The sequence below is a fragment of the Eubalaena glacialis genome, chromosome 1 (genome assembly GCF_028564815.1).
Source record: "Eubalaena glacialis isolate mEubGla1 chromosome 1, mEubGla1.1.hap2.+ XY, whole genome shotgun sequence".
NCBI lineage: Eukaryota > Metazoa > Chordata > Mammalia > Artiodactyla > Balaenidae > Eubalaena > Eubalaena glacialis.
In genome coordinates, this window is record NC_083716.1 from 184801354 (window position 1) to 184816826 (window position 15473).

At 38.8% G+C, this 15473-nt stretch overlaps 1 protein-coding gene across 1 annotated transcript in view; it reads right to left on the bottom strand.

The window, feature by feature from the left end:
• The window catches only part of PDE11A (phosphodiesterase 11A), a 437737-nt gene that overhangs the window by 271929 nt on the left and 150335 nt on the right, over positions 1 to 15473 (bottom strand). Inside the window, exons 3-4 of the mRNA XM_061202501.1 lie at positions 8700 to 8789; positions 2453 to 2593 (exon numbers count right to left, since the gene is read on the bottom strand). Coding sequence (XP_061058484.1) covers positions 2453 to 2593; positions 8700 to 8789 — 231 coding nt within the window. The remainder of the gene's footprint in view (positions 1 to 2452; positions 2594 to 8699; positions 8790 to 15473) is intronic.

Consider the following 15473-nt stretch of genomic DNA (forward strand, 5'->3'; position numbering starts at 1 on the left):
ACCTTTGGTGAGAAGCGTGTTAAAGGAAAGCAGGGCATTGACGGGTTTTCTGCATGGTGATGCCACATTTATACCCCATTCCCACCCCACCTCCCCAGGCAGTAACCTTGGCAAAAAATCTTCACAGCTTCTCAAATGGTACCAAACAGATTAGTCTCCTCTTTTTGCACATAGTTCACTTTTACCTGCAGACCTTGCCCCTCTGGAGTAAAGGAGTTCCTCCTTACTGTGAGGGGGAGGGGCTGGGCAAAGAAGAAATGATAGGCTAGGCCCAGATTTTCTGCCCTGACCCCAACATTACAGTCTTAGAATGTTCAGCTGTGATAGTGAAAAGGTCTTCTTAACCTTCAGTACTACACCAACACCTTTATGCATGTACCATCTAATCATCTAGTCTAGGGAGTGATTTTTGACAGCCTCCCTACTTTATACCCTGAAGCTATTACTGTCGCTGTTATTCTCTCCAGCTCTGCCCGCACTTTCCATATCATTGTCTATCTTCTGTACTTTTACATCGGACTTGCCAAAGAGCAAGACCACAGGGTAGAAACTAGTCCATGTTAGAAGATTTACAAAAGTGACCACCCTAAGCTGGTTTAAATTAGTTCCATGTCTGTTTTAACTAAACTAGCAAACAGTGAGCTTGTCCTTGCTTAGATTCCACATGGTCCCCCAGCCACTTGCCCTCACAGGGACCTGGGAGTGGCTTGGGAACCTTGGAAGCTGGAAAGTCCCAACCGCTGCCCCTTCCTGCCTTCACTCAGGGAGAGCCCACAGCCGGCCAAGAACCACCGAGCATCCCACCTCTTCCCACTCCTTTTGGGGGTTTCAGAGTCAGGTGGTGGGGAAGACTCTAGTAAGTCACTCGACTCTCGGAGCCTTGAGTCCTCACCTGTAAGTGAGGATGATAATAATACCTATCTCATAAGGATGCAGTGAGCACTGAATGAACCCAGATGCTTCACAAAGCATCTGGAAGCGCTTCACAAATATGGGCTATTGGGGGGTGTGTGTGTGTTTGTGTGTGTGTGTTCTCCCAAGGTTCCACTGAGTTTTACACGGTCGCAGGATAATTGCAAGGCTATTGTTTGCTTAAACCACACCTGCTGAGTAGAAATAACGTCAAACTCTGCTAAGATATAGGGAAACACTCCTAAACATTTTAAACATATATAGATTTTTTAAAAAATTTAATGTTGAATAGATAACCAACAAGGACCTACTGTATAGCACAGGGAACTACACTCAATATCTTGTAATAACCTATAACGGAAAAAAATCTAAAAAAGGAATATATATATGTTTTCAGTTATTTATATATATGTGTATATATATATCACTTTGCTGTACAACTGAAACTAACACAACATTGTAAATCAACTATATTTCAATAAAAAAATTTTTTTAAAGCTTAATGTTGTAAGTTTTACAATACTTATGATTAAATCTCCAAAATTTATCCTAAGGTTCTCATTCTTTGAGGAAAGCAAACCTAAAGGTAAAGACAATAACATTTTTTAAGTAAAGTATGGTAAAATATCATTCTCTGAGGTATTAAAACAGCACTTAATTGCTAGACAATTCCTGGTCTCTGACGAGAGTTCACGGCAAAGATATTAAACTGCTGTTGAGGGTTAGACATTTAACTTTCAAGAAGTTAGACTGATGATGATCATTATTTTCAATATTGTTATGTATTTAACCAGCAGATTTCCCGCAGAGAGCCAGAGGGTCTAAGAGACCCTGAGAGCCAAGGTGTGGCAGGCCTGAGGCTGAGACCTAGCTGCTTTCCCTTGGAGTAAGAGTAGCCCCTGCGTGAGGAGGAAAGGAGCCTCCGCCTCCTGACTGGAGTGCACTGTGCAAGTGTCCACAGGTCTGAAGCAGCAGTGGAAGAACCTGGAAACTGGACCTGGGAAGCAGCAGGACAGACCTCTGCTGGAGAGCACAGCCCAGCTCAGGCTGGTCGCTCCACTCAGCTCAAGCACAAAGGGCACTGCTTCCCCAGGGCTCGTCTGCTTCTCCTCACCCCACCCCCAAAGAGGGCTGTGGAGCACTGTGTGCATTGCGATCCATGCCCACCAGTGCTGAGGGCCTTCCCTTGCTGGGTGGGTACGATGGGAGGCTGGCACCCAAGCTTCTCTTCTATTCAGCTGTGTGAGTTTGGGAAAACCCTTCCAACCCTTAGCTGCCTCATCTGTATACACAGGGCTAGGCTAGACGTCTAAGGTCCCCCATCAGTGGAAGAGTCTATGTTTCTCAGGTGACAGCAGATCAAGACCGAAAACACATGTAAAGGAAATTAAAAACTTTACTTTTATAAAAAGTCACCTCACCTCATGGTTAGAAGAGTCACAAAAGAGTGGTTCAAGTCACGATTTCACAAACTTAATTACAACTAAACTAAACTAAACTTTACTTCATTAACGCAGATGACAGATAAAAGACGACTTACTGGTGATTCGATGTCCTCTAGGAGTAAAACAGAACAGCGTTCACATTTCAACAGTGTTTGGGCCCGATGCATTATTTTCTTGACAATTTTCTCCAGGTCAGTCTGTTCTTCAAAGAGGTCATTAACCACCTCTAGTAAAGCCTAGGAAAGATAAAGTGGATGTATTTAGGTGGCTATGGGACTGAATTAAAATTTTTCTCTCAAAATTCCATTTAGTCTTTGCTATAAAAATATAAACATTTTTGTGTGGCTAATTTTTAAAGTGTTTATGGTTGTTTTGACACACTTCCATCATTTCATTTTATAACATAGTCTTTTTTATATGTAAATTTATTTATTTATTTTTGGCTGTGTTGGGTCTTTGTTGCTGTACGTGGGCTTTCTCTAGTTGCGGCGAGCAGGGGCTACTCTTTGTTGCAGTGCTCGGGCTTCTCATTGCGGTGGCTTCTCTTGTTGCAGAGCACAGGCTCTAGGCACACAGGCTTCAGTAGTTGTGGCACGCGGGCTCAGTAGTTGTGGCTTGAGGGCTCTAGAGCACAGGCTCAGTAGTTGTGGCTCACGGACCCAGTTGCTCCGCGGCATGTGGGATCTTCCCAGACCAGGGCTCGAACCCGTGTCCCCTGCATTGGCAGGCAGATTCTTAACCACTGCGCCACCAGGGAAGTCCCTATAACGCAGTCTTGAATTGTAAAATGTAACTTGAGAATAGTGCCAGTCCATATAATCCCACATAAATTCCTCATATATCTGTATGACTATATTCCATACAGTTAATGACTACATGATCTCATATAATCATTACTGATAGGCTTTTCCCCTCCTACAGCAGTTTTTCTGCAATGTGACTAGGTATAAAACCAACATTTTTGGGGCTCCCCTGGTGGCGCAGTGGTTGAGAATCTGCCTGCCAATGCAGGGGACACGGGTTCGAGCCCTGGTCTGGGAAGATCCCACATGCCGCGGAGCAACTGGGTCCGTGAGCCACAACTACTGAGCCTCCGCGTCTGGAGCCCGTGCTCCGCAACAAGAGAGGCCGTGATAGTGAGAGGCCCGCGCACCGCGATGAAGAGTGGCCCCCGCTCGCCGCAGCTAGAGAAAGCCCTCGCACAGAAACGAAGACCCAACACAGCCAAAAATAAATAAATAAATAAGTTTAAAAAAAAAAAGTGGGACAGCTCACTCAAATATTAAAAAAAAAAAAACCCAAGATTTTATGAATAACAGATACCTGATTCTCTCTAATGCACATTTATTTCAGAAAATTACAAAGCATCTCTTCCTCACCAACCAGAAGAAATAGCTTCATGGTCAAACTCAAGACTTATTTTCACTAATACCCATCTCTCACAGAACTCTTAAAGAATCATAGTGGTGGATGCTAGTTAAGTTTCAGAGCCTTCAAAAATATATATAAAAACTCCATTAATCCCTCTACACAAGAAGTATTGCTTCATCCCAATCTGTCCAGGAGAACATTTAAATACCATTATACTTCTCAAAAAGAAATCACCATTAAAACTTCTATTAGAAAAATAGAATGAAAAGCACAAAAATTAAAGAAAAAACTTAAATTCTAACTTGAAAACTGTATACTCATTTAAAAATGAAATTGTAATAACTTGTCATTTTATCCAGCTAAGCTAGCTTGCAATTTATGCATTGAGATAATATTTATTTAGAATTTTTAATTACATGGATATTTCTGAAGATTGAGGAATAGTGGGCCATTTAAAGGTAGCAGATATTATGCCTCTATCAGAGTGCAATCAGAAAATAACACAGCCAGTGAATTGGCCAGAGGCTGCTTTATTCAATAGAATTTAATAAGATGTGCACTCTCCAGTCTGACCTGTCACAAAAGGATTTCATCGGTTTTCAAATTCACATCTATTCTGGTAGATGGTGTTGACTAATTTTCAACTTTGGTAATGAATTTGATTTGTCCTGAAACCATTTGAAACATGTGAACATTTCTTCTCTAAGTCTATTCAGGTAGAAAAGCATTTGAATGAGTTAAGAGATCCATGAAATGAGTCCAGTTCACTGAGCATCTAAAAGAGGACCCAATATCCTGGGTAGCGTTTTTTCTAAAGAGAGCTTGTGACTATGGCTAAGGGCCATGCATTGCTCTATGATTCCAAAGCAAAGAGAAACACCAGGAGGTGAACAAAGTTTTAAGTGTATCCTGTCCGTTTGGCATTTGGACAGCAAATCGCTGTAAGAGGTCAATGTGCAATAATTTCATGTGCAAATATAACATTAAAAATGAGGCAATCGTCTGCATAATTACCAACAAAATCCCCTGTTATTAAGGGAGAAGACATTATTTCCTTAATCATCCAGACTATTTCTTCAGATGGATCATATTAACTGAACAATTATTTAACTTTTCAATTTGTTGTGACTGCATGGATGGGGCCTCTGGGACCCGTATGCAAGAACATTTATCTCAGAGGAAAAACTAATTGTGCCTTGAGTTTTGCACTGACAAATCACATTATAGTAATTTTATTGTTTCTAATTAAAAATTTCTGCTTTACTAACAAGTGATAAAAGTTTCACAAATAACAATGCAGACTAGCTCCAAAATAGGAGAAAAAAAGAAGAAAATCTAGGATGACATGCAATTCAACAGACATTGGAAGCCTTGCACACAGCTGAACACTCCGTGCTTCTTGGTGTCACTTGCATTTCCCCACCTCCTTCTTCTTATGACCTTTTTTGCTCCTGGGCTCATCCTTAGATCTCTTCCCTTTCTTAGCCACATATTTTCTCCACCTGTAGCCTAGTTTTAAATACCATCTATCTGCTGATGGTTCCCAAATATTAATCTCGAGTCTTCACATCTCCCTAAAACTCTAGATTCCTGTATCCAACTGTTTACTTGCCACCTGTACAAGCCTAAAGTCGTTTTCACTCATTTCCAATATCAGTAAGCCTTATATATTTTACTGCTAATTTTTTTGTAGAATCTCTCACTTCTCACTGACCAACCACATTATTTCTCTTCCCCCCCAGTTTTATTGAGATATAATTGACATAAAAGTTTGTGTGAGTTTATGGTGTACAATGTGATGATTCGATACACCTATATATTGCAAAATGATTACTACACTAAGGTTAGCTAACACACCCATCACCTTACATAATTACATTTCTTGTGTGGTAAGAACATTAAGATTTATTCTCTCAGCAATGTTCAAGTACATAATACAGTATCATTAACTATAGTCACTATGCTGAACACTAGATCTCCAGAATTTATTCATCTTACAACTGGAAGTTTGTATACTTTGACCAGCGTTTCTCCCTTTCCCTCACACCCCAATGCCTGGCAACTACCATACTACACTCTGCTTCTTTGAGTTTTGCTTTCCACAGATCTAACATATACGTGAGATAATATACTATTTGTCTTTCTCTGTCTGACTTATTTCACTTAGCACAGTGCCCTCAAGTTTCATCCATGGTGTCACAAATGGCAGGATTTTCTTCTGTATTATGGCTAAATAATATTCCATTGTGTGTGTGTATGTGTGTATCACAATTTTCTTTATCCACTCGTCTATTAGTGGACACTTAGGTAGTTTCCATGTCTTGGCTATTGTAAATAATGTTGCAATGAACATGGGAGTGCAGATATTTTTGAGCTAGTGATTTCATTTCCTTTGGATATATACTCAGGAGTGGAGTTGCTGGATCATATGGTAATTCTATTTTTAATTTTTTGAGGAACCTCCATATTGTTTTCCGTAGGGGTTATACCAATTTATATTCCCATCAACAGTGCACAGAGGGTTCCCTTTTCTCCACATCCTCACCAACACTTGTTATCTCTTATCTTTTTGATAATAGCCATTCTAACAAGTATGAGGTAATATCTCATTGTAGTTTTAATTTGCATTTCCCTAATGATGTTGAGCATCTTTTCATGTGCCTATTGGCCATTTGTATGTCTTCTTTGGAAAAATGTCTATTCAAATCCTCTGCCTATTTTTTAATTGGATTACTTTTGTTGTTGTTGTTGCTATTGAGTTGTATGAGTTCCTTATAAATTTTGGATATTAACCCCTTATTGATACGTATGATCTGCAAATATTTTCTCCCATTCCATAGGTTGTTTCTTCATTGTGTTGATTGTTTCTTTTGCTGTGAAGAAGCTTTTTAGTTTGATGTAGTCCCACTTTATTTTTGCTTTTGTTGTTTGAGCTTTCATATCAGATCCAAAAAAATCACTGGAGCTTTTCCCCTACATTTTCTTCTAGGAGTTTTACAGTTTCAGGTCTCACATTTAAGTGTTTAATCTTTTTCAAGTAAATTTTTGTGAGTGATGTAAGATAGAGGTCTAATTTCATTCTTTTGCATGTGAATATCCAGGTTTCTCAACACCATTTATTGAAAAAAAACTACCTTTTCCCCATTGAGTATTCTTGGCTCCCTTGTCAAATAGATGTTGACTATATATGCATGAGTTTATTTCTGGGCTCTTGATTCTATTCCATTGGTCTATGTGTCTGTTTTTAGTGCCAGTACCATACTATTTTGATTACTATAGCATTGAAGTATAGTTTTAAATCAAGAAGTGTGATGCCTCCAGCTTTGTTCTTCTTTCTCAGGATTGTTTTGGCTATTTGAGGTCTCTCCTCTCTGCTTTCTAGACACATGGACCAAGGTTTCTCCTACCCCAGGGCCTTTGCACTTGATATTTCCACTGCCTGGAATGTTCTTCCCAGATTTTTGTGTGGCTTTACTCCTTCATTTAATTCAGGTCTCTGCTCAAATATCATCTCTTTAGAGACACCTTCTTGATCACCTTCTGAAATAAACATCCTCCAAAACTATCCTTCAGCAACCAGTCTGTATTCCATTACCTCACTTCATCCTTCTTTATAGCACTTATCACTACCTGATACTATACTAATTTTTATTTGCTTGTTTGTCTATTATCTACTGTTCCCACTAAAATAGTAGTTCTATGAAGGCAGGGGCTTTGGACGGACAGTGTCTGAAGAGTACCACAAAATAAATATTTGTTGAGCACGTAAATGAATACATGAGGATGCAAAGATTCATAATTCATGAAGTGTTCCTTAAGGAATTTAAAATGTAGTTGGAGAGGAGGGCCATCAATACATATTATACAGTGTGGTAAGTGCCCACAATAAAACAATGGTGGTATATACAAGGCAAAACAACAAGCAAAGGAAAGATTAAGTGGAAGACTGAGCTGGGTCCTGAAGGAAATGCAAGGCAAAAGCAGTGGGAGGAAAATGGTGGACATGAGGCATTGAAGGCAGAGGAAGAAATATTACTAAGGGAATGAGAAAGTGAAACAGACTGTTTTCTGGAAATTGGAGACTGTATTGCTGGGGTGTCCAATGAAAGGAAGAGAATGGTAAGACATGGGGCTACAGAGGACAACAGGATCCAAGTCAGAGAAAACAGGTGGTATGCTGTGCTAAAGAAGATAGCTGTAGCTGTCAATTGTTTCCTGTGAAATATTCATAAATCATAATGTTTAGCAAATGAAACTTTTAATCAATTTGATAATCAATTAACTGAGGGTTTCCAACCTTTCTGAACATCTTCTTGTTAAATATATTTCTAAATTGTGACACTAACTTCCCTATATTTAAAAGTACAGTGAGCCTAATTTAATCTGTATTTGATCATTTCACAATTATTTGAGCACCAGTCTTTGTTTTTGTTTTGTTTTGTTTTCTACTATTTAACCCTATAATTGGTGAAGGTATATGAGGTCAATCCCTCTATGTGAGTTTCTTTATAATCCTATAAGATGGTGTCTGCAGCACTATTGTCCAGTTACCTTGTGATGCTCTTCCAGGAAAACTTTCAATTCAAAATTTGTGATGTGGGGTGAAATCATTTGTACCATACCTTGCTTGCTTCTTAAGGGAACTAAATTGTAAAAAAATCACTAAATTGTGTTATTGTTTCAAAGCTATAAGTAAGCAAGAATATATCTGCTGCCTTGAAGTATAGATGTGAAATTAATTTCCTTTTTAAAAGAAGCTATTTCCTGCAAACAACAACAGAGAATTTATATCCACTTCCGTTTGGGTTTATTGCTTAAAGGGGATCTTCAACCATAGACTTGAAGGATTATACAAATAAAAAGGATTCCTGGACTAGTCAAAGATCATCTGCTGTTTTTAAAAGACATAATGACTCACAGACACTTGAAAGAGAGCTTTGAGGGTTGTCAGCAATGTTTCTTTCTACTCACCCTGCTTCTTTCATATTCTTTCCTTGAGGCAGCAAATAGCTGAGCATTAGATATGGCAATTCCGCAAAATGGAAGATACATCTGCATAACCTGGGGGCAAAGAGAGTGTTATGAACATTAAAACACAAAAATATGGAACTAAATTCCACATTTCCTTCATATGCCTGATTTCAATACTATCTTTTCAACCACAGAGATTGAGTATGGTGTTGTTGATACTAGTATCTTAACTTCAGAGAGAATATTTTTCAGAGTTAACTAGGGACAGTCAAGCTTTAACTAGGGACAGTCACATCTATGAAGATACAAAGTGAAGCAACAGACTGTGATGGCTGTGATACAGGAACTGTGTCTAAATCATCTTTGTATTCCTTCCTTGATCAATGAAAAATGAGTAAATGAAGTCTGATATATTTAGAATTTAAGGCAATGCCCATACTCACTTGGAGGTAGGCAGGATATAAGCCAATTTCTTTGTACATATGTATCCATAGCAGGGATCTCAGCTTGACGCTAGAACTCTGTCAGCTACAGACTTAAGCATGCCTGTTAGGATGGGCCCAGTAGGAACTTAGGGGCCAGAAGGCCTAGGAGCCTCATGCAGAAGGGTTCAAACTGAACCCACTGCTCTGTTGCTATAACTACCCAGGAAAGGCTGGGTACCCTTTAAGAGAGCACTCCTCCTATGGGAAGAAACAGCCACGTGCGATGGGCCTGATCCTACCAAAGATTTTCTTATTACAGGGGGTCTAGGTCTAGGGATTCTCAGTAATTCCTGGCACTCTCACTCAAATTCATCTCCAGAATCTCTGATTCCAGAGAGAGAGAGAGAATGTCTCAAGTAAAAACCAAAAGAATTCTTTCCGTAAACTCTTCACAACGTAGGACATTGTGAAAAGAGACAATGCTTTGGGACTTTTCTAAAGTAGAGGGAAAAGGGCATGTGGGCATGTTTTATATGACAGTCAGTTTCTCTCTCTGTCTCTCTGTCTCTCTCTCACACACGCACCATGATGCCACGTCAAGAGGCAGCAGCAAAACCGAGCAGTTCCTGCCATGCCCAGAAGAGGGCAGTGCAGTGCTCACCGTGGGTGAGGGATGAAAACAGCAGAGGCAGATCCACCCAGGAGCAAGCGTGAGACACCCCTGGAATACCCAGAACAGAATTACCTGGAGTGGGAGGTGCTTTTGTAGAGGGGCTGGAGGTGAACAAAAGATGATTGGCACTTCACAATCCCTATCATTTCTTTCCTATTAAAATCTTGCTTTGGCTACCTGGGCATACTCAACTCTGACAGAGTGTCCCTAAAAGTAATTCAGAATTTTGTAGAAGTGAATGCCGAGACCCCACTTTTTTACCGAGATATAGTCGATGTAGAATATTATATAAGTTTCAGGTGTACAACATAGTGATTCACAATTTTTAAAGGTTATGTTCCACTCATAGTTATTATAAAATTTTGGCCATATTCCCTGTGTAGTACAATATATCCTTGTAGCTTATTTTATACATAATAGTTTGTTCCTCTTAATCCCCTACCCCTATCTTGTCTCTCTCCTCACTGGTAACCACTAACTTGTTCTCTATATCTGTGAGTCTGCTTCTTTTTTGGTATATTCACTAGTTTGTTTTATTTTTTAGATTCCACATGTAAGTGACAACATACAGTATTTGTCTGTCTCTGTCTGACTTATTTCACTTAGCATAATGCCCTCCAAGTCCATCCATGTTGCTGCAAATGGCAAAATTTCATTCCTTTTTTTTATGACTCGGTAGTATTCCATTGTGTGTGTGTGTGTGTGTGTATACACACACACCCCCCCCCACATCTTCTTTATCCATTCCTCTGTTGATGGACACTTAGGTTGCTTCCATATCTTGGCTATTGTAAATAATGCTGCTATGAACATTGGGGTGCATGTATCTTTTTGAATTAGTGTTTTTGCTTTTTTCAGATATCAATCCAGGAGTGGGATTGCTGGGTCATATGGTAGTTCTATTTTTAGCTTTTTGAAAAACCACCATACTGTTTTCCACAGTGGCTGCACCAATTTATGTTCCCACCAACAGTGTACAAAGGTTCCCTTTTCTCTACATCTTTGTCAACATTTGTTATTTGTGGTCTTTTTGATGACAGCCATTCTGATAGGTGTGAGGTGATAGCTGAGACCCCACTTTTAAAGGGAGAATTAAGGTATTGAATAGAGGTTTAAAAAAATCAATGAATTGATTTTTACAGATATTTTCAGGATAAATTCCTTCACTGACTCTGATTCAAAATAAACTAATATTTAATGAGGACCTGCTATGTGCCAGACACTCTCACTTCATTTCTTCATTTGAATCTCACATCACCTCCTCATGGAGGAACATTATGTACATTTTAGAGATCAGGAAACCCAGGAAACTTGCTCAAACCTACAAAGGAACTCAGGTCATCTAATTCTACAACTGGTGATCATTCCTTACAACATGTTGCCTTCTAGAACTAGATGTTATTTCTGTCACCCGCTCTTCCTGCCAGTCCCCCTCATGCCTTAGGAAGTATGTTGATAAGTTGTATAAAGCTGTTGACATAAAGCTGCCAGATATTCTGCCAGAATTTCCCTGCCTTTAGCCAGAATGGGACCACTTTCAGCATCACCTACACACACACAGAGCAGCTTCCTTGCAGTTTTCTGGGGGTTTTTTCCTACCGTGGAGACAGTGACTATGATGGAGGTGGAAGGGAGAAGATATGGTTAACTTTCCACTTCTTCCTTCCTTCGTCCCTCTCTCCTGCCCTCCTTCCTTTCTTTCCTTCCTCCCTCCCTTCCTTCCTTCCTTCTTTCCTTCCTTCCTTCCTGTATTTATTTGCCTTCTGGGGCCAAGTATTATATAAGGTGGTTTATAGGTCAAGCAAGTAGGAAGAAGAGAATGACTAAAGGAACATGTGAAATATATATATATATATACATAAAACTGAAGATTACTATTGATGGAGACGATATATAACTTCATGACACACTGCAAACTGAGAGGGGGTCTTTACTTACCAAGGGAATGATCTACACTGTGTCATTCACTGGCACAACAATTCAACACTCTGGGGCCACACTTAGCTCCATTATGGATAATTATATGACAATCTATAGAATTTCTAAATAAATGTGCAGGAGAAGTGGTCAAATACATTTTGAAAGAAGGGAGTAAGAAGAAGCTGAAGCATTATGGAAATAGGAGATAATGAAAAATAAAAATATTTTTATACCTTTTTTCCATTCCAGTGCAAAAGATGTCTTTTTTAGAAAAAGGTACACTGTTCTATTCTGCTCTTTCTGAAATCCCCCTCCTCCAAGAAAAAATACTAATTTGGCCTTCACCATCTAGTTTCTGAATGCCAAAAGATCTAAAAAGCCTTAATGACTAAAAAGCTAATGAGTCTGTACACCCTTGTGCAGCACTTTTCAGCTTGAAAGCACTTTATGAACATTGGCTAATTAATCTTTACAACATCCCACTCAGAAAGGTAGTTAAACTGAAAATCATTAAACAGTGTGAAAAAGTCACTTTAGCCCTGGAAACTCATGAAAAGTATCACTAATAAGCATAAAATCTGAGCACTGGGACTGTCCATCAATATCCTAAAGAAAGACAGTAGGTACTGAGCACTTTCAAACTTGCAGACCACAGAGAAAGGCTATTCAAGCCCCATGGTCTGGACTGGTCCAATTATATATCATTAAAGAACACTGGAGGTCTACACTGGAGGTTCACAGTGAGGGGCCTGGGGCCATCCCCTTTATGGACCCCACTCCTGAAAGCAACACAGCTGGAGGGGTCACATCACTGTCAGCCAAATTAATGGGTGAGGGGATTGCCCACCAACACCTCCTTTCTCTGTGCAGATACTGAGATCTGTGCTCTCAAGTCACTTCTGCCCTCAGGCATTAACTGTAAGGCAAAGCTTCACTGATTCAAGCCACACTGATTTTGGAACTGGGGATGTTTTAATAATTGTAATTCAAAAGCTAAATAAACTCTTCAAGTAGAGTGATTTGGAAAATAAGTTATCAAAATAGGAAACAGTCACAGTATTTTCACATGATGAAACACTTTCTACGTCTTTCAGAAATAGAATATTTGAAATAGTAAAAAAATTAGTTTGAAGTTTTCTAGAAACTCCAGAGGAAATTCCGGCTTCCAGAGGTATAGTTTAGTTCACTGTAATTTTGTTTCTATGCAAATTCAGTAAAGACAATATGTCGGGTTTTTATTTCGAGAATCAGAATTACAAGTGCATCTTGTCAGATCACACCAAAGTATGTACTCTTGGCTAAAGCATGCCTTTTTCTCTCAGAGCTGTGCCCTCTTTGAAGAAAAGTCTCCAAAAAATACACAGAGGCATAAAGTACCAACTTTGTTTAAAAAAACATTGGCATGGAGTAGATGATCCAATTACATATTTTTTTGCAACTGTCCACTTTAAGAATTAACACTCATAAAGAGAATGGGGTGGGAGGAGAACTGTATTCACAAAAGATGCAGGAGAGCAAGATGGCAAATGAGGAAGGAAAAGTTCACTGGCCCTCCACTTGCTCTTCGTAGGAGAGGGGGATGTAAGTGCTTCTGCTCCTGCCCCTGGGTATCAAAGCTGGGCCCCCAGAAGAATTGGAGTGAGCACCCTTCCAACTATCCTCACCCCTCTCCTTGAAACTAGTATTGGCTAAAATATCCACAAGAGGACAAGCTTCTCCACGGTAGACAGGTCGAGTCCAAATCCTGGCAAGTAGCCGTACAACATCAAATACTCTCTTGGACTTTTTAGAGGCTCTGGTCTGCTGAGCACCTGAATCATACAGGTACTAATCACATCAACCGATAATCTTATCTCTATGTGACCCCATTCCCCACCCCTGAGACTTTGGAAAAATAACCCTCTCATGTCCACAGGCAGTTCTAAATTCCCACCCTCTTATTCACAGATATCGAAGGGAAAACCCTGAAAGAACCCATTTCAGGAGCTGTGTCCTTTCTAAGATAATTTGGAATGTCATAAGATTTCAACAGAAAATAAAAGTACTCATATTTCCACCACTCAGAGGTAACCACCATTAACATTTTGGAAACCATCATTCAAGTTTTCCTCTCTCTCTTTCTCTCTTCACATAAACTCGAATAGGCGTATTATATAATAATAATAATCCTATACGTAATATTTTGCTATCTGCTTTTTTCACTTTTTATAACCAGCTATCACTTATAATGGCCAATTTTTATGGATGCAAAAATATCCCATTGTGTAGTCTGGAAAAATAAAATGCATGGAGAAACAAAGTAGATTAGTGGTTGCCTTGCAATTAAATTTTTGCACATCCCATGATTATTTTCTTAAAATAAAGCCCTAATATTTGAACTTACTTATTTAACACACTTACATGGCACTTCCTCTGAATCAGGCAATATTCTGAATGATTTACTAATGTTAATTCATTGACGTGTGTGTACACTTTTAAATAACTCCTAACAATAAACACATTTTTAGTTTTCGTTTAAAATAATCCAACAGTATAGAAGTACATACAGTAAAATAACTGCAGATCCCCCTTCGTTTCCTGTCCTGCTACCCACTCCTCTCCCAAGGAACAACCGCTATTAGCATTTACAGTGTATTCTTCTGGGTACTTTTTTATGAACTGCATACATATAATATCTAGTTTTAGGGTGGTGGTAAACACAATAGGAATCAGACTGTGGGTTATGTTCTATGCCTTCTTTTTCACCTGGCAATATATCTTGGAAATCATTGTCAGTTACTTAATTCTTTTAATCTCTGCCTAATATTATAGGGGGTGGATGTACCTATTAGCAGACGTTCACATTGTTTCCTAATTTTGCCTTACTACGAATAACACTGCCATAAACTTTCTTACAAATATATCTTTGTTCAGCTGGACAATACTTCTGTTGGACAGAGTCCTAGAAGTGAAATTTTAAGGTTGCAGAATATGTGCATTAAAAAAATCTTAAGAGCTACTGCCAAACCAGCCTCCAAAAACGCTCTACCAATTTATATTCCCACTAAGAGTAATGCCCTACTCTTGGCTATTATTATCCTTTTAAAATTATGTCTATATGATCGATTAAATCAATACTCATTTTTGTATTAACTTACATTTATTAGATTACTAGTGATATTGAACACTTTTCATAATTTGTTGGTTATCTCTTTTTTTCTTAATGTGCCCTATTTATTTTTTCTTACTGGACATTCATTTATCTTTATTGCTTAGTAAGGACTCTATATTCTAAGAATATTAACCATCTTTCATTTTTGAAAATCATAACTCTTTCTTGATAATTAGCAATTGCCATCTATGTGATATGGTCCAATGGGTCTACAAGCTATGATTGCTTTGTCTAAGATGAATAGATATTATGGCTCAGTAAACTTGGCCTACTCCTTCTCACTGTGTGAAGAAATTTTACAGCAATATCTACCTATGTAACTCTGTCAAGGTTATTTTTGTAAGTAGGTTGACCTACATATCTCAGCCTGCCCAGTTGCTCTGTTCGTTTTTGTAACTCAAAGTTCCTGTAAGAAATCAGTTTAAGCTACATTTTGATCCAGGCATTCTTGAGTCTTAACTATTAACATTGTTATGATCTCTCCACTTACCAAGCATAGGTATAAATGCAGGAGGACACACTATATAGTAATTTAGTCATGGTATCAACACCCTGACGCTAGAAAAATTCTATTATATCACAATCAATGTATGAACAGAAAAAAT